This window comes from Emys orbicularis, chromosome 13, assembly GCF_028017835.1.
Source record: "Emys orbicularis isolate rEmyOrb1 chromosome 13, rEmyOrb1.hap1, whole genome shotgun sequence".
NCBI lineage: Eukaryota > Metazoa > Chordata > Testudines > Emydidae > Emys > Emys orbicularis.
The window spans coordinates 10,418,759-10,437,667 of record NC_088695.1 but is presented as its reverse complement, the minus strand read 5'-3'; the positions used below and the strand labels follow the sequence as shown (position 1 = coordinate 10,437,667).

General features: G+C 45.5%; 1 protein-coding gene across 1 annotated transcript in view; it reads right to left on the bottom strand.

Annotated features, from left to right (window-relative positions):
* LOC135887984 (zinc finger protein RFP-like) overlaps positions 1–18,650 on the bottom strand; it is a 28,075-nt gene extending 9,425 nt beyond the window's left edge. The window contains exons 1-3 of the mRNA XM_065415792.1: positions 18,163–18,650; positions 14,702–14,797; positions 221–451 (exon numbers count right to left, since the gene is read on the bottom strand). Coding sequence (XP_065271864.1) covers positions 221–451; positions 14,702–14,797; positions 18,163–18,579 — 744 coding nt within the window. The 5' untranslated portion in view covers positions 18,580–18,650. The remainder of the gene's footprint in view (positions 1–220; positions 452–14,701; positions 14,798–18,162) is intronic.
* Positions 18,651–18,909: the final 259 nt, after the last annotated feature.

The following is an 18,909-nucleotide window of genomic DNA, read 5'->3' as shown; positions in this document are numbered from 1 at the left end:
TCCTACACACTGTGGAACAGCTGACTGTGGCAGACAGGAGGCTCTGCGGGGAGAGGCGGAGGACTTGATCGGTGAGGCTGCCGGCATGCAGGAGGCACTATGGGGAGAGGGGGGGAGCTGGCTGCCAGTGGGTGCTAAGCACCTGCTAATTTTTTTACATGGGTGCTCCAGCCCTGGGGTACCCACGGAGTCGGTGTCTCTGTTTCTCACTCAGTCTCACCTGCAGGAATTCACTCGCTGGCTTCTGACACTTCCCCTCCATCTCACTGATCAGCTCACTGAGACAGGAAATCTCCTCTGAGAGTTTACTGACATTTTCATTCTGGATCCTCACAATCTCCTCGTCCAGCTTTTCCAGCTGGGCCAGCAGGAGTCGTTCTTGTTCCTCCAGGAACCGCCGCAGTTGCTGAAATTCAGACACAATCTTCTGCCTCTTGGTTTGTGTTTGTTTCTGTACAAAAATAGGGAAAGGGCTGGTCAGGGACATGGATGGAGCCCAGGGCCCTTTCATGGAGAGCTGAGTGTGCAGGAGGGAGAACTTTGTTGAAAATCCTGATTTCTGACATTTGACTCTACCCTATGGGTACTAGGGAGAGGATTCTCTCACACCTTCCCCTTTGGCACCTGTGTCTCTGAAAGGGATGTTTCCATGTCTGTCATGTTAGCATATTCTGTTATTCATCATCTCTGGGAACTCAGATCCAGAGCAGCAGGAGGCAGGACTCAGCACTACACCGACAGAGACACCAGGGGAGTTAAAAGAAACAAACATTTTAGCAATGCAAGAAATGACCAGACTCAGTGGACAGCACTTCAAGGGTGACATTCAGTTCACTTGGGGGGGATTTCTGTGAAAGACACAAGGGCTAGACATTAACTAATCAGCTGCAATGGAAGCTTAGGGCTTGTCTACGCATGAATCTAACCCAGAAATCCATGATGATGAAGAAACACACACAAGCCCATGTTCACCAAGGCCACAGAGGAATCTGCCTCCTAACAGACCTCTCGCTGCGAATCCCTGCTGGTTAATAACAACAGGCACCTACTGTTACCCGAAATTGGGCCAGTTAGTAAGCTTAGGGAGGACTAATGACTCACCAGACTTTGGCAGAAAGCAGCACGTTTATTATACTGATAGCTAAGCTCAAAAAAGTCCCTTCCTCCAGCTTTTGAAACAGACCAGAGTTCCTGAAGACGCGAGCATCATGTACCTTTCCCGGCCATCCCACGTTGATGTTAGTGAAATGTTCCTTGTGATCCACCAGGGCTTGCAGCAGCATTGAAAAGTACCCTTTTCGGTTTATGTACTGGCTGGCTTGGTGCTCCAGTGACAAAATAGGGATATGGGTTCCTTCTATCACCCCACCACAGTTAGGGAATCCCATTGCAGCAAAGCCATCCACTATGACCTGCATGTTTCCCAGAGTCACTACCCTTGATACCAGTAGGTCTTTGATTGCGTTGGCTACTTGGATCACAGCAGCCCCCACAGTAGATTTGCCCACTCCAAATTGATTCCCGACTGACCGGTAACTGTCTGGCGTTGCAAGCTTCCACAGGGCTATCACCACTCGCTTCTCAACTGTGAGGGCTGCTCTCATCCTGGTACTCTGGCGCTTCAGGGGAGGGGAAAGCAAGTCACAAAGTTCCATGAAAGTGCCCTTATGCATGCGAAAGTTTCGCAGCCACTGGGAATCGTCCCACACCTGCAACACGATGTGGTCCCACCAGTCTGTGCTTGTTTCCCGGGCCCAGAATCGGCGTTCCATGGCATGAAGCTGCCCCATTAACACCATGATTTGCACATTGCTGGGGCCCGTACTTTGTGAGAGGTCTATGTCCATGTCAATTTCTTCATCACTCTCGTCATCGCGCTGCAATCGCCTCCTCGCCTGGTTTTGCTTTGGCATGTTCTGGCTCTGCATATACTCCAGGACAATGCGCGTGGTGTTCATAGTGCTCATAATTGCCACGGTGATCTGAGCGGGCTCCATGATCCCAGAGCTATGGCGTCTGGGCTGAAAAAAGGCGCGAGACTATTGTCTGACGGAGGGAGGGAGGAGCAAGTGACGACATGGCTTACAGGGAATTAAAATCAACAAAGGTGGCTGCGCATCAGGGAGAAACACAAACAACTGTCACACAGAATGCCCCCCCCCCCAAAGATTGAACTCAAAACCCTGGGTTTAGCAGGCCGTTGATTTCACGGAGGGAGGGGGAAGCAAATGAATACAGAACAAATCTGGTCCATCTATCTTTTACATCTTAGGCTGGCAGCAGATGATGCAGCATGACTGATAGCCATCAGCATCTTCTGGGTGCTTGGCAGAAGATGCTGCATTACGATTGCTAGCCATCATCGTCAAGACGGTGCAATAGGACTGCCGGCAGGACTGAGTCTCCAGGAGACAAAACATGTCTGCCCAGGCGCCTCTGACCGAACTCACTGAGGAGTACGACGATGACGGATACCAACTGTAATACACCATCCACTGCCAAAAGGCAAGGAGCTGCTGCTGTGTAGCAATGCAGCCCCACGTCTGCCAGCACCCAGATAGCCGATGAAGGCTACCAGCCATACTGCACCGTCTACTGCCAAAAGGCAATTAGCTGCTGCTGTGTAGCAATACAGTACCACGTCTGCCGGCACCCAGATGACATATGGTGACGGTGAAAAAGGGGGGGGGGGCTGACGACATGTACCCAGAATCCCCCGCGACACTGTTTTAGCCTCATCAGGCATTGGGATCTCAACCCAGAATTCCAATGGGCAGTGGAGACTGCGGGAACTGTGGGATAGCTACCCACAGTGCAATGCTCCGGAAGTCGACGCTAGCCTCGGTACTGTGGACGCGGTCCACCGACTTAATGCACCTAGAGCATTTTATGTGGGGACACACACAATCGACTGTATAAAAATGATTTGTAAAAAACCGGCTTCTATAAATTCGACCTAATTTCGTAGTGTAGACATACCCAAAGAGGGAGAGGAGACAAAAGGGGGGGGAAGTGTAACAGACCTTTTGAGCATACAGGTTATACACATCACTGCTGCTCCTACAGCACTCTGCCCCTTGATCTATGATTATTACAGTAGTTGTTGTAATTGTAGAGCACAGGTGATTTGTTGCAAACAAACCAAACAATTATAACCAGGTGAATATAACTAAAAACATTACAATTGAGTAAACATGAGATATAACAAACACAAATGCAAACAATTATAATAATTAGGAATACAATAAAACCATCACCATTACAATAATTAGGTACATTGACAAACAAAATGAGGTCCAAGTTTGATGCTGCAATAGCCATCAAACAATTAAAGTTACTGAGGTCAGGACCTCCTTAAGTACACACAACAAACAAGATTTGTAGGAGTACCACAGTTGTTATGCAAGGTTAAACTGATTTGGACTTAAACTAACATTTAGTTGCTAAAATGTTGCAGAATCACCTATTACTAACAGTTGTTTTTAAGAGGTCTGGGGGGTGGGGGGGACAACAAATCCAGGAGCTGAAAGACGGGGCCCTACAATTACGGGCCCATTTTACAGGTTATGGGGGCCCATGAAATACCCTTTGGGGCTTATAGACTCATAGACTCATAGATTTTAAAGGTCAGAAGGGACCATTATGATCATCTAGTCTGACCTCCTGCACAACGCAGGCCACAGAAGCTCACCCACCCACTCCTGTAACAAACCCCTAAACTATGCCTGAGTTACTGAAGTTTTCAAATCGTGGTTTAAAGACCTCAAGGTGCAGAGAATCCTCCAGCAAGTGACCCGTGCCCCAGGCTGCAGAAGAAGGCAAAAAACCTCCAGGGCCTCTGCCAATCTGCCCTGGAGGAAAATTCCTTCCCGACTCCAAATATTGCGATCAGTTAAACCCTGAGCATGTGGGCAAGACTCACCTCCAGCACCCAGGAAAGAATTCTCTGTAGTAACTCAGATCCCACCCCATCTAACATCCCATCACAGACCATTGGGCATATTTACCTGCTAATAATCAAAGATCAATTAATTGCCAAAATTAGGCTATCCCATCATACCATCCCCTCCATAAACTTATCAAGCTTAGTCTTTTGCCCCCACTACTCCCCTTGGAAGGCTGTTCCAGAACTTCACTCCTCTGATGGTTAGAAACCTTTGTCTAATTTCAAGTCTAAACTTCCTAATGTCCAGTTTATATCCATTGTTCTTGTGTCCACATTGGTACTAAGCTTAAATAATTCCTCTCCCTCCCTGATATTTATCCCTCGGATATATTTATAAAGAGCAATCATATCTCCCCTCAGCCTTCTTTTGGTTAGGCTAAACAAGCCAAGCTCTTTGAGTCTCCTTTCATAATGATTCCTCAGATCATCCTAGTAGCCCTTCTCTGTACCTGTTCCAGTTTGAATTCATCCTTCTTAAACATGGGAGACCAGAACTGCACACAATATTCCAGATGAGGTCTCACCAGTGCCTTGTATAATGGTACTAACACCTCCTTATCTTTACTGGAAATACCTCGCCTGATGTATCCCAAGACCACATTAGCTTTTTTAACGGCCATATCACATTGGCGGCTCATAGTCATCCTGTGATCAACCAATACTCCGAGGTCCTTCTCCTCCTCTGTTACTTCCAACTGATGTGTCCCCAATTTATAACCAAAATTCTTGTTATTAATCCCTAAATGCATGACCTTCCACTTTTCACTATTACATTTCATCCTATTACTATTACTCCAGTTTACAAGGTCATCCAGATCTTCCTGTATGATATCCCCGTCCTTCTCTGTATTAGCAATACCTCCCAGCTTTGTGTCATCTGCAAACTTTATTAGCACATTCCCACTTTTTGTGCCAAGGTCAGTAATAAAAAGATTAAATAAGATTGGTCCCAAAACCAATCCCTGAGGAACTTCACTAGTAACCTCCTTCCAGCCTGACAGTTCACTTTTCAGTATGACCCATTGTAGTCTCCCCTTTAACCAGTTCCTTATCCACCTTTCAATTTTCATATTGATCCCCATCTTTTCCAATTTAGCTAATAATTCCCCATGTGGAACCGTATCAAATGCCTTACTGAAATCAAGGTAAATTAGATCCACTGCGTTTCCTTTGTCTAAAAAAATCTGTTACCTTCTCAAAGAAGGAGATCAGGTTGGTTTGGCACGATCTACCTTTTGTAAAACCATGTTGTATTTTGTCCCAATTACCATTGACCTCATTGTCCTTAACTACTTTCTCCTTCAAAAATTTTTCCAAGACCTTGCATACTACAGATGTCAAACTAACAGGCCTGTAGTTACTCGGATCACTTTTTTTCCCTTTCTTAAAAACAGGAACTATGTTAGCAATTCTACTTGGGGAAGTAGAACCAGGGTGCATAGAGGAAAGTGTGAAATTAACAATACAAGAAAATGTAACTAACAATACAAATGTATTAAATACAAAAATCAACAACAAAATGATTATTAGAGAACCTAACAAAAAATAAACCTGATGCATCGGGGACCAAAGTCTTTTGGACAGAGGTGGATGTGATTGATAATTTAGTTGGAGATGGGAGAAGTAGAGAAAGGAAAAGGCATTTACCCTGTCTAGTGTAATATCCCCAATGCTAGCACAGGACACCCACCAGAGACAGACACAGAACATGGAACACAGACTTTGTCACGACACTATAACCATGGTATTTCTATAACTTTTTAGTTGGTACCAGCTCTTCTGATGTTTCGGTTTGGAGGCTGAAAGATAGAGGCTTAGAAACAAATTAGTGCAGTGCTTCCACCATGGCGAGACCCTGCTTGTTTGAGTTGTCTGTGGTGTACCCATTTTCCCTCCAGGGTTTTATCTATGCTACCCAGGGTTTTTGCTAACTTTATTGCTTGTGTGGGAGTCAACTCGGTCTCTGCCACAGTGTGTCCGGTACTTGGGGCTGCCTGCCCCCTCCTGATTTGCTGTACCCAAACAAAGAGTGAGAACTCTGTTATTCTCTGACAATTTGGGGGCTCGTCCGGGATGGCAATGCCCGCTGAGACAGCGGCAGCTGCTACGGATCGTTCCCCTTCGAACCCCATGGTGCCACAATAGAGGTAGGAGACCTTTTGAAATCTCTATTGGGGTATCGGAGGAGGACTGCCCGTGGAGATCGTCTGTCCCTGTTGGGCTTACGCCATCTGAACTTATTGACTGTGCAGCAAGATCAGATGCAGAGCGGTACTGGGGAACTGTTTTGCCGCCCCCAACAAGGTTAGTTAAAGTGGTACTGAGGACTTAGTTTGCCACCTTCAATAAGGTAGTTGTATGCGGTACTGGGGAACTGTTAGTTTGGCCGCCCCCATATGCATAAGGGAAATGCATTAAGTTTACCTGAAACCAGCTCACAGGAGTGTGCTCGTCTTTAGCACTCAGATGCCCATCTCCCCATGGGGTCTAAACCCAGATAAATCCGTTTACCCTGCATAAAGCTTATGCAGGGCAAACTCATAAATTGTTCGCCCTCTATAACACTGATAGAGAGATATGCACAGTTGTTTGCTCCCCCAGGTAATAATACATACTCTGAGTAAATTACTAAATAAAAAGTGATTTTATTAAATACAGACAGTAGGATTTAATAAAGACCGGTGCTGAGGGGTTGTTACCGCCTCAAGAGGGGTTGTTACCGCCTCATAGTGTATTGAGTCTGGACATAAGGTATAGATGCATCATGGTATTTAGAAATAGAGGCCTTGGAGTGTGTGTGTACACCAGTGTGAATTGAGAGTTACTGGAAGACGCCCAGAGTATTCTGCGAAGTTGTTTGGCTTGTGACCAGAACTACTCTAACGCAAGCCCGGTAACTAGAGGATCTTTAGAAGATCTGACCCATGGTAGGCTGACTCAGCCTGGCATCGTCCAGCGAGGAAGCTACCTGGGTCTAGGAGTGTGTGAACCCATCTTCCCTCCCCTTTCCTCTCTGTGTGAGCCACTGACAGTCTGATCATCTCGTTGGATGCAAAGAGAGTGAGCGGTGCCATCTCTCTGAGACTAGCCGGCGCTCTTTGCTGAAGGGAGGTGTTGGAGGGTCATGGCCATCCTCGCTAGTCTCTCCTGTGTGAGTACCCTGTAGGGAGAGATCCTTAGTTTATGTGCTGCTAGCACGGACAGGGCATCCCCCCTGTGTGTGTGATTGGAAAATGGGTGGGGGACAGTCTAAGTATTCCCTCTCACCCCCTAAGGGTACCCCAGCTTATTTCATGTACGTACATTATGGTCCTAAAACCTGCAGGTATTTAGAGAATTGGAATAATTACACACGTGCAAATCCATTTAAACAATGCCCACTGGAAGGTACCTTCGATTTAGATAAACTTACATATCTCAGAGAAACCCTTACATCACCAAAAACCTCTGACACACAGTGGGAGCAATGTGTCTATTGAGGAAAAGAATCAACGCAGACCAGGCTAAGTACAAAGAAAAACTGCTTTTGGCCCCAGCTGGCTGTGAAAAAAATATATAGACAGAGGCAAACCAAAGGCAATACAAGTTACAGTGCTGAGATTACATTTGCAAAGCTTAACTGTCCAGTGAGATCCAACAGTCTGCCTTTGAGACCCTGGAGCTGGCGTGGTTTGGGGATGCTGTGAAGAAGCCACAGGCAGCCGGCCTGGACTGGAATCTCTGAAAGAGATGCCGCAGGAGACCCCAGGGTGTAAAAGAACAGCCCTCCCAAGAGTGGAAGCAAGTTGGAGATTCTGGACAAGCTGTATACAGGATAATCTCCCGTCCACCTCTTCCCCTTCTCTGGACGTTATATACAGACGTGGCCAGTCTGGACGTACATATGTGAGTATGAAAGTGTGCCTACTCTCAGCTGCAGTAAGTCTGAGAACCGGAGAGGGGTTTAGCATTCCTCTGTCCACCCCGGTTGACTGGGAAGGGTGTCAGGTGGATCTACCCCAGTCGTAGCAAGACTGGGCAATAGACAAGTTGGGAAAAAGGGAAAAGTTGTGTACTTGATAACTAGAATTGAGCAATTAAGAGCATAGATCATGAACCAGGCAGCAACTCAAACCTACGCCCAGGGCAAGTGGCAAGCCTTGAGACAGGACTTCCAGGCAGAAAAGGAAGCACTGGCTAAGCAAGTACCGGTCCTTCAGGGACTTGTCAAAATTTAATCATTTGTGCTCAGTATATGCCGTAACAGCAGTGTGTTTGCCACAAGAGAAAATTGAATAGTTAAACGCCAATGGGCCATGCGTTTTGCCCAGGTGGCAAGCCTCACGAGGGAGGACTCGGGTAGCCTTGGGAGTAAGAATGTTTAAGGGAAGAGACCAGGAAGAGTGGGGGCTAGTTGAGAAGCCCACCCTCCTAGCTAAATTGGTAGTGAAAAAAGCCGGTGCCCATGGAAGGGATGGTTCAGCGAGAAAAGCAGGATCGGGCCCAAGCAGGCAGGCAACAGATAGAGAGATTGGAAAACAGGTTGGAAACTTTGAGGGCATAGTGGAAGGAAAGGAGTAAGTAATTATAAGCATGGGGATTTCAAGTCCCCAGGACAATAATTGGAATGGTAAAATCTGAGTTGATTGGGTGTCATTTTGGGAGACAAGCAAGTGATTTAAGAAAATAGAATGAGAAGTTAACTCTGTAGTTGCTAGAGGGAATCAAGCAGTGAAACTTGGTAGGAATGTCTGTAAGTAATCCAGGCAAGAGGTTATTTAAGTGGAATTATTTGACTATGAATAAGTTAGTCGAATTTGCTGAAGAACACTCCTGCTGTGTACAATCTGTGTTTTATAAGTTTGAGATTAATTGGTATTGTTTTAAAGTTGCAAAACCGAGAATACTTTTGCCAGACACAGGAAACTAGTGTTGTTTAATATGGTATTTAGCATGTAATCCTTAAGGTGACTTAATGCTTTACAAAATTTAAAATGTTTAACTAAAGACCAAAGGTTGTGGCTGCAGCAGGGTAGTCAAAGCCAGGAGAATAAAAGATTTGAATTTGTTTTGGGGTAACAAAATAGCAGATAAAAGATCTGGTAAAGAGAGAGAAGGACAGTGCCCCTGGCTCTGTGTGGTCGAGCTGTCACTTTACTAGGGGTGCATGGAGATTTTGTAAGCACAAAAGAAACAGTTACACCTTGTGTAGAAATTGAATTGTGGAGAGGATGTGCATTTTCCCCAGAACATGTGCAGTGTATATTGTAGCAGAGGTAAAAGAAATGCAAACCTACCAATATAGGTTATGTTGTCTTTTTCAGATCACTGGGTGTTTGAAAGCAGGAGTTAGAAGTAAAAGGCAATCAAGAGTCTGGGAAAGTTAATTGTGTCCCTTTTTAAGTAAGAATCTTTAAGCTGTGGATAGCTTTGGATCCAGAAGCAAGCCAGAAAGCATCTGTATTAATGCAATTATCTAACTGATAAGGTAGAAGCCACTAAAACCTGGGCTGCCTATGAAACAAATACAAGGAAATATGGGGTAATTCCTCTGTTTTGCCTGAAATCAACAAGAGTATTTGTATATAAAGGAAATATTTTAAGCAATGACTGACTACCCAGAAGGGGTAGACCTCTGTTCTTTTGTCTTTCAGATCATCAGAGAAAATGGATGCCAGCTGACCAGCATTCAACGTACCATGCATTTACTGGTACAATAGGAATTCTTTTTGTGTTCTATGTCCTGTCTTGTGGTGTTTGTCTTGTGGCCAGAATTGTTGTGTTTAATATTTTCATAAGACAGTCTAGTTCAAAATTAAATAGAAGGGTTAAATCAAAAAAAAGCAGATACTTGTTTTATTCAACTTGGAATACAAAGTGTTTGGATAAATCAGGAAAATGTGATATACTAAAGTCTAATACATTTGCTTAAGTAAGAAAAAGAAATTTCATTGGCCAGATCTTTTAATTGAAAAATTGTTGTTGAAATTTGCATACCAACAGTCTTTGGAAGCAAGGACATGGAAGGCTTAACCCACTCCCCATATTGCACATGGGATCCTTCTGGCTACCTCAGATTTCTAGCCAGAGGGCTGGGGAGGGAGGAAAGCTATTGGACACCAGAGGTTGTACCGAGTGGACTCCTCAAAAGTGGGTGTGCTTGTCCTGGTTTGTTGCTCCAAAGCTCTGTAATAAAGTTATTTTACTGGAATGGTGTATATGGCATACATTGAATAATAAGACTAATGTACTGTATAATGGCAATGTGTATGTGTTCATTGTTGGGAAAAGGTGTATGAGTGAAGAGTGGAAGTTTCCTTTCAGGAAAAGAAGCCAAGAAGGGAAAAAGGAAAAAGAACAGAATGAGTTAACTGGAAGAAAAAATAGCTAGCAAGCTCAGTCCAAAGATAAGATGCTGGCCCCATCCAAGGACACTGCCCACAGCTAAGACTTGGCTGACAGCCAAGAAAAGGGGGGCCTGAATGTGCCCAAGCAACTATGAGATCTGCAAAACACTGCCAGGCATTAATGAAATGTGTTAGGTTTCTTTTCTCACAGATAAAAGAAGTGCTACCCAAAGATCCTAGCAGCCCTGCCATTCATTGAAACCAGGAGACTGAGTCTACAAAAGACTGCTTTGGCTCCATGCTGGAAAGGCCCTTTCCAAGTCCTGTTAACCACCAACACCGCTGTGAAGTGCCAAGGACTGCCTACCTGGACCCATGCTTCTCACTGTAAAAAAACCCCTCCACCTCGGGAGGACTCTCCGCCTGATAAGCCTATTTCTCCTTCTAGCTCTGCTGTGCCTTCTGGACAGCAGGGGAAAAAAGACAAGGTGAAGTGCTAGTAACCTCTCCCTTGTCCACTGACAGACCTACTGTGCCTTTGAATTTTTCTAAAGGAATCAAACCAGTACAGGGTGAAGTGCTAGTAACCTCTCCCCTGTATGATGCTGAACCACAACTGTTTCAGGAAAAGAGAAGAAGGAACACTTGCCTCATTGAAACCACAAAGTCCAGGGATTCCTGCCTACAAAAGACATTAAGAACTGACCCTGGTGAAGAAACAAAGAATTATACACTGGCAGGAAGAAACTTGTGGGACCCATGCTTGGGAATGTGGTATTGATTGGATTTGGGGGTTTATTCTACAGGCTGCACCCTGTGTTTTGGATAAGTCCTTCAGCATGTATTGCCCTCCCTAATTGGATTTTAAATGATAAGTAACAAAGGCACCTTGTTGCCAGTGCCCCTGCCATCTCCTCCATTACACTATTACCCCTGTCACACATCCAAATACAGTCAATGCCATATATTTGATAAAACTAATGGCCAAGGCCTTCACACTTTAGTGATTTATTTAAATATTGTTTGAAAAAAATTATTTTTAAGGTTCAGGATATCCCATATAAGCGAACAATTGAATGGAAAAGAATGGATCAGTGGAGATAAAAGTATATGATATCACTACAAGTGAACCCCAAGAATTTGTAATTGCAATTAATGGGTTCTATAGTGAAGTAGATATGATGGCTGTTCCGGAATTTGCACTGTGTTAAATGAGAGAGGCCCTTATTGTTATTTGGTCACCCAATTAGTGAACAATTAAACAAATACCCAAAGAGTTTGTTTTGCCACTGGAAATTTTACCTGCATAGAAATTATTCCAGTGACTAATAATGTTACCTGTACTTTATTACAATACACCCCTCCTTATGCCATTAGTATCAATGACTCCCGGAAATATATAAAGGTGTTCAACCAACAGATGTGGTATAGTACTACACCAAAGAGAAATGTATTAGGATATCAATGGACTATGATTAACACTACACTAGGGACTGTTAAATTTTCATTGCCCTTATCCAGTTTCCAGATCACCTCTACATATCCAAACTGCTCAAAGGGGGCTGCCATTAGATTAGCACAACAGAGGGCTTGGGTTATTTCCTCTAGAAAGAAGAGACTTGACTGGATCCCTTTGGGATGGGGCCAATAGTGCAGCAGCAGTTTGGAATATTTTTAAGAGCCAAGAACATGCTGAGAAATTGGGACAACTAGAGAAGGCCATTGGCCTTATTTCTGGGGCAAAGCTAACCCAGGTACAGGCTGGAGTTGGTGAGTTACATGTTATCTCCGCCCTTAGTTCTATGACCCAGAAGTTGCTGACAGAGATGGTATTGAATATCACTGAGGCTGGAAAGGCATTGCAGTGGAATCTAGCATGTTCAGAAATTCAGGATTTCCTGAATGACCAGCTAATGGCCATTCGGAATGATCTAGAGCATCAGGCTTGGCCCACTGCCCTTACAGACCCATCAGGAGTACCATCTGATCTGTGGCCATGGAGACATACTTGGAGACTTTTTGGGTGGAATTGCGGACATTCACAGTGCTCCTTCCAAGCATATGGACCGGTTGGGGGGAGGGGGGGGCTCCCACATACCGAATCCTGCCGGGTCCATGGGGAGGATGCATGTGGGATTGGATTATTCACCGAGACATCTGGGAAATTAGACTACCTGGTATGCCCAATCGATTTTTAGTCAGTGCTCCTGGGATTACACCTGACATTTGAATGGGGTTAGTGAGTCAATGGACATTTTGGCCATTAGAACCCCACAGCTTCAGTGTACATGTAAACTGAAGCCAGGAGAAGTTGTCACTGTTCATGACTGCATTTGCTGGGAGGGTAGGGGACAAGGAACTACCCTGACAGGACACTTACTTTTTCAAGCTAATGATAGCCGTGTGTATTGTGATAGACCCAGGCCAGTTGGGTACAGCAGAATAGCAGAAGGCAGATATACTGGCCACTAGATTAACAGTTTTCTGTTCCCTGACTGACCAGAGCAGGGGCTACTCCAGGCTAATGAGAACACCTGACTCCAATTAACCTGCAAAGAGTCAGGTGAGGCGATTAAGCTAATGTGACCACCTGACTCTAATTAAGGCCCCGCTGATACTATAAAAAGGGCTCACTCCAGTCAGGCAGAGGAGAGGAAGTGTGGCTGAAGGACTGGTTAATGAAGACACCCTCAAGTTATTGATAAGAGAGTAGCAGGAGAGCTGTGGGGAAGTGGCCCAGGGAAATGTAGCAACTCTGGCACTGAAAGGTTGGCTGACAACAGCTGCTACCATTAGGGTCCCTGGGCCAGAACCCGGAGTAGAGGGCGGGCCTGGGTTTCCCCCAACCCACCACTACAGGAATACCTCCTGGAAGGGGAAGTCAGGCCCCTGTCAGGACAGGAGGCTAAACTGTTCTAAAACAAGCCCTAGGGACAACAGAGACTGGGAATTCTCTCACCAACTTCCTTGCTGGCTTATGATGAAAAGGGCTCAGTAGACTGTAACCCTAGCCCTAGAGAGAGAAGGGCTACATGGAGGGTCACAGAGAGCCACTGAGGCTAGCATATGCCGCCTAGAAGCGCAGAACCCACGGGGACAAGGTCAGAGCTCTGCCACACTATGTTAATGCCACCACATTGCAAGACATACATTTTAATCTTATTATCACTGCAGGCAATCATATTGTTTACTGGCCTGCAGACAGAATTTTGCAAGTAGTCCTTAGGTTCCAGATACCCTTTAACTGGACCAGCTTAGGACCTGATTGATTTCAAAATTTGCTTTCAGTGTTACCAGAGGTTCAAAGAATCTCTGAAATACAAGGGCAAATTCACATGCTTCAAAATATATATCAAGTTGAAAAGTATGCCTTTCATACAGCTTATAGAGTGTCTACCTTATGTACTAAGTATGATGTATTATGACTAAAACAGTACAACAACCCCATCATATTATTGCTATGGGAATGTTATTGCTTGTATTGTTATTAGTTAGCTTAGGATTATGTTATTGTAAAGGATGTAATAATAGTAATACCTTTCATGTCCATGCTCATCATGCATTGTCATTACATCCAATCAAAACCCCTAAGGTTGAAGCATCTGAAGTAGAATCTGAATTCCAAGACTTAATGCAAATAGAGATTTGAGAATGTTTGTTGTACTAGTAGTACAAAAGGGGGGGGGGGGTTGTGGAAGCAGAGAAAGAACTGACAGGAAGGGGATTGCAATGCATAACAGTTTGTTAACAAGAGTCAGGCTAACTGTAACCCTAATAACGCGAGATTTGTAGAAGCAAGGATGTGTGAGGCGAGTGGGAAAGAACTGTGTGAGAAGTTGTTTCGACCTTGTGTAGATATAATGTGTAAACAATATGGAATGCAGACTGAGAGTCTACATTAGTGAGAAAAACAAGATATCAGAATGACCTATGTATAAACAAAATGCTGTGGTTGCTTTTCATTGTCTGTATCAAAAGGTATAAATGCTTGCTGTAATTGTTTACCTGTTGAGAGACCTGCCTAGGAGGGGGAGACCCTGTGTCCTAGAGTGCACTCTCTTCCTTTACACAGCTGTTAAAGAGAATAAAGAATCTGATTTGCTGTACCCAAACAAAAGAGTGAACTCTGTTACTCTCAACACACTCCACCTCGGGAGGTGTCCATGCAGTGTCCATGCATTGGGTGTGTGAGCTCTGCCTAATCAGAGTGCCAGACACCTTGTCTACTTGGGAGCTCTTCTGATCTTCCAGCTGTTTAAGTAGCCCATTCATCCCACAAGCATTTCAGGAGGGTGGGGGAGGGGGAAAGCCACTTCACAGGTATTCAAAGAGGGAGAGGAGGGGGGGGGGAGAGGGGAAGTGTAACAGACCTTTTGAGCATACAGGTTATACAGAGCATACAGATCACTGTTGCTCCTACAACACCTACCAGATACTCCTGGCTTTTCCCCTCTCCAGTCACTTTAAATCCCAGCAGCTTTTCTCTCTTTCCCCTCAGAGTCTTCAAATGGGCCTGGATTTTTTCCTGAAGAAACAGAAATGATTTGGGAGGTTTTATTTGGAGGGTTGAGAAGGGTGTGGAGCTGGGTGTTTTTTCCATCCAAACCCCCAGATTGATTGGTTCTAATCACTTTGTGACATCAGGACCACCAAGGAGATGAAACCTTATTAATGGAGACTGGGAGTGTGTCATATTCAGACTTGTTAGCAATTCAGGTTCAACTTTTTTTTTTTTTTTTTTGGTAATTAGGGAGATCTCATTTGTAACCAAGCTTTTTTGGTATTTGTGAATTGATTAGTGGTACAGCGCATAACAGGACTCTGGAGTCACATGGGGGTGAATCAATAAACCTGTGATCGAGAAGGCTTAATGAACAAAGTGATACAAATCCCAGAAGCCACCAGGGTTTAAATATTGGCTGGGAGTTCAGCCCTGAAGCCCTGGGGACTGCACTGGTTGGACAGAGCTGATCCAAGCACCAGGTCAAACCCCATGAGACGTCAGGAGGCCATTTGTCTGGTTTGAAGCTGCGCAGTCCCAGTTTTGTGGAGCACTATCCCTGTCCGGTAGGGACTGAGCACTGGACATGGCTTTGTCCGGTGAAAATGAGAGAGCGCTGGATTTACATGTGCGTGCCCCCGGCGTGGTCCCCACACTGCCCCCAGTGGCTGAGCAGTTGCAGGGGTCTCGGGTCCGAGCTCCCTTCCCCTGCCTGCAGGGACTCGGAGCTCCAGGGTCCCCTGCTGTCTGTGGTGTCTGGAAGCTGCAGAGTACCCCTGTGACGTTGTGCAGTCTACATGGTTTTATAAAAACATGATAATAAGTGAATATAATGTAACTGGGATAGTTTTATAAAAAATTTGATAATAAGTGACTATAATGCAAATGGGATATGCTTTGTGCAAAAGGTCTCTTGTAAGGTATCATTACAAAGCTCATAAGCTACTGAGTGTGATCATCCTATTTGTAGAAATGTACCACTCTTGTATCTAAAACTAGAAATATAAAATGTAACTCTGAGGGCCTATTGTAATTATGTAAAGTGTGGGCCATTAATGATGGTTTGGAATCTTGATGACTCCCATTGTCTGCAGATGGCTGTTTACCTGTGAGTCTCCCTGTATGTGTGTGCTGGCAAGTGAGTAATGAAGTCTTGCAGTGACATGTGATCATGTCACCTGAACTGGAATCCATCTTTAACCTGGTGCTTTTCCAGTGAGGGGAGGGGGTGGAAACCCAGAGGGACAAAGGGTTCCCGCCTTATGCAAAAGATATATAAAGGGGTGGAAGAGAACTGAGAGGAGAGAGGAGCCATCATGGAGAATCCCCTAGATAACACCTAAGCTGGAACAAAAGCTGTACCAGGGGAAAGAATTGTGCCCAGGCCTGGAAGGTGTCCAGTCTGAGAAAAACTTTCTGAAGCATCTCTGAGGGTGAGATTATCTGTATTTAGTTTGATTAGGCATAGATTTGCGCTTTTTATTTTATTTTGCTTGTGACTTACTTTGTTCTGTCTGTTACTACTTTGAACCACTTAAATCCTACTGTCTGTATTTAATACAATCACTTTTTATTTAGTAATTTACTCAGAGTATGTATTAATACCTGGGGGAGCAAACAACTGTGCATATCTCTCTATCAGTGTTATAGAGGGCGAACAATTTATGAGTTTGCCCTGCATAAACTTTATGCAGGGTAAAACGGATTTATCTGGGTTTAGACCCCATTGGGAGTTGGGCATCTGAGTGCTATACACAAGCACACTCCTGTGAGTTGGTTTCGGGTAAACTTGCAGCTTTGGGACTAGTAATTCAGACCCTGAGTCTTTGTTAGAGCAGACTGGAGTGTCTGGCTCAGCAAGACAGGGTGCTGGAATCCTGAGCTGGCAGGGAAAACAGAAGCAGGGGTAGTCTTTGCACATTGGGTGGCAGCTCCCAAGGGGGTTTCTGTGATCCAACCCGTCACAACCCCCACTGCCTGCAGTGGCTCGGAGCTCCTAACCCCTGTGGGAAGTAGGGGTACCACCACTTTTAACATTTAGGCACCCCAGTGCCCCCTATACAGCCCCCCCAACAACTTCCCAGTGCCCCACACAGACTCCCCAGGTCCCAGCAGGGGGTGGGGGGGGGACACCTCCATGCAGAATGACAAAGGTGGGGTGGGCCCATGCAGGCAGGTGTGGGGATGTCCCATATTCTGGGGATGTATCTATGGCCACCGTATTAGAAATGCAGATTTGTATAAAGAACATTTGGGGATTGCCCTAGTGCTGTCCTAAAGCTTTTCAGTGGCAATGCCCTCTGGGTAGGTACCTCCCTGTCCCATTCCCTGGTAAAGATCCCAGAAGCAGTGGATTCTGGGAGATTTCCAAAGGCTGCAGGTGGGCCTAATGGAACCACTTTGGCTGGTCCTTGCCCACGTACACACTAGTGCAGTTCAGATTGACACAGGTCAGCACTGCCCAGAAGTTATTTGCTACAATCCAGGCTAATCCCCCTGGTATTTGGCCCAGCCCTGCACTGTCTGGAGCCCTTTTGTGGGTGGACTCAAGGTGTTTGGGGTCCACCCAGTGTTCAGCCCAGTGATCTCCTCTAGTGCAGGCTGGCATCGGATTTTAACCCCTGATGGAGCAACACAGGAGTTCAGCATCCCAGTGAGAAACCTCATCTCCCTGCTGGGCCTGGGACCTTTATCGAGGCGTCTTTCCTTCCTAATGGACAAACTTCTTCACAGGGGCTGATACTAAGGTGGCAGCATGGCCTAGTGGTTTGGGCCCTGGACTGGGACAGGAGAGAGCTGGGTTCTATGTCAAGCTCAGTCACTGACATGCTGGGTGACCCTGGGCAACTCCCTGCCCCTCCTCGTGCCTCAGTTTTCCTCACCACCCTTTGTTTGTCTTGCTTATTTAGACTGTAAAGTGCTCAGGGCAGGGATTGTCCCTCACTGTGTTTTGTGCAGGGCCCAGATCTCATTTGTGGTCTATTAAGGCTACTGGGATGCAAATAAAGATAATAATAAATTGTATTAAACAAATCTGTAACAGCAGCTTGTACCTTCCCTTTTCCAGGCTGAAGATAACACACCCACATAGACTGGCCTGCAGTTCTTAAGATTTAAACCTTATTGATCAATTAACAGCTTCAATTAACAGGGGAAAGTAGTTTTGAAAAGGATAAGAGAAAAGCTTCCCACATCAGATATTTTAAAGACTTCATTGTTTGCCTTTCTTGCCACGCTAGCTGATCATTTACTTCTTATAACATCACCCATACAATGAAGGCTTTACAGAGCTGAATGATGCATTACACCTGTGACAGGCAACTTTCAGTGAAATCAGCCTGTAATTAAAATCCAGTTATTACCCATTAAACTTGACAGCAATTCCCTACCTTGTACTCCTGGGCAGCCTCCTCTATGGGAACCACCGTGTGAGCTCTGTGAGCCTGGGACTCTCTGCAGATCACACAGATGGGAGTTTGATCCTCTTCACAGAACAGTTTCAGAGTCTCCTGGTGTCTCTCACACGCCCCGTCCCCTCCTGCTCCTTTTGCTGCCTGTAAACTCAGCCGTTTGGCTATTTCTAGGACATTTGCCAGCTGCCTGTTCGGCCTGAGGTTTCTCTGTTGCACAGTTTCTCTGCACTGAGGGCAGGAGATGGCTGTATCAGATCCTTCCCAGCACTGGCTGATGCAGGCTCTGCAGAAATTGTGCCCACACTCCAGAGTGACAGGTTCTGTGAAATACTCCAGACAGATGGGACATGTAGCTTCGTCCTGGAGACTTTCCACAGGGTTCACTGCAGCCATGGCTCCCTCTGGGCAGAGTAACAGGGTAAATTTCAATTTTCTGAGTTCACACTATGCCCCGCCTGCAGCAGCAAGGGGGTGTTTCCCTTCCTGGAACTGACTCACTCTGTTTGCTGAATTGGAAAGAGCCAACTTCCAACATTACTGTCCTGGAGGCTTTCATGAAAAATGTACCCCACTAGGGCTCCGGTCCTGCAATCAGCCCCCTGTGCTGGTGGGGAGGGTTACTGGGGCTTCAGATAGTGAAGTGGGACCGCTGAAGACTGTAGATGGAGTGGAGATTAAGGATAATCTAGGCATGGCACAATATCTAAACGAATATTTTGCATC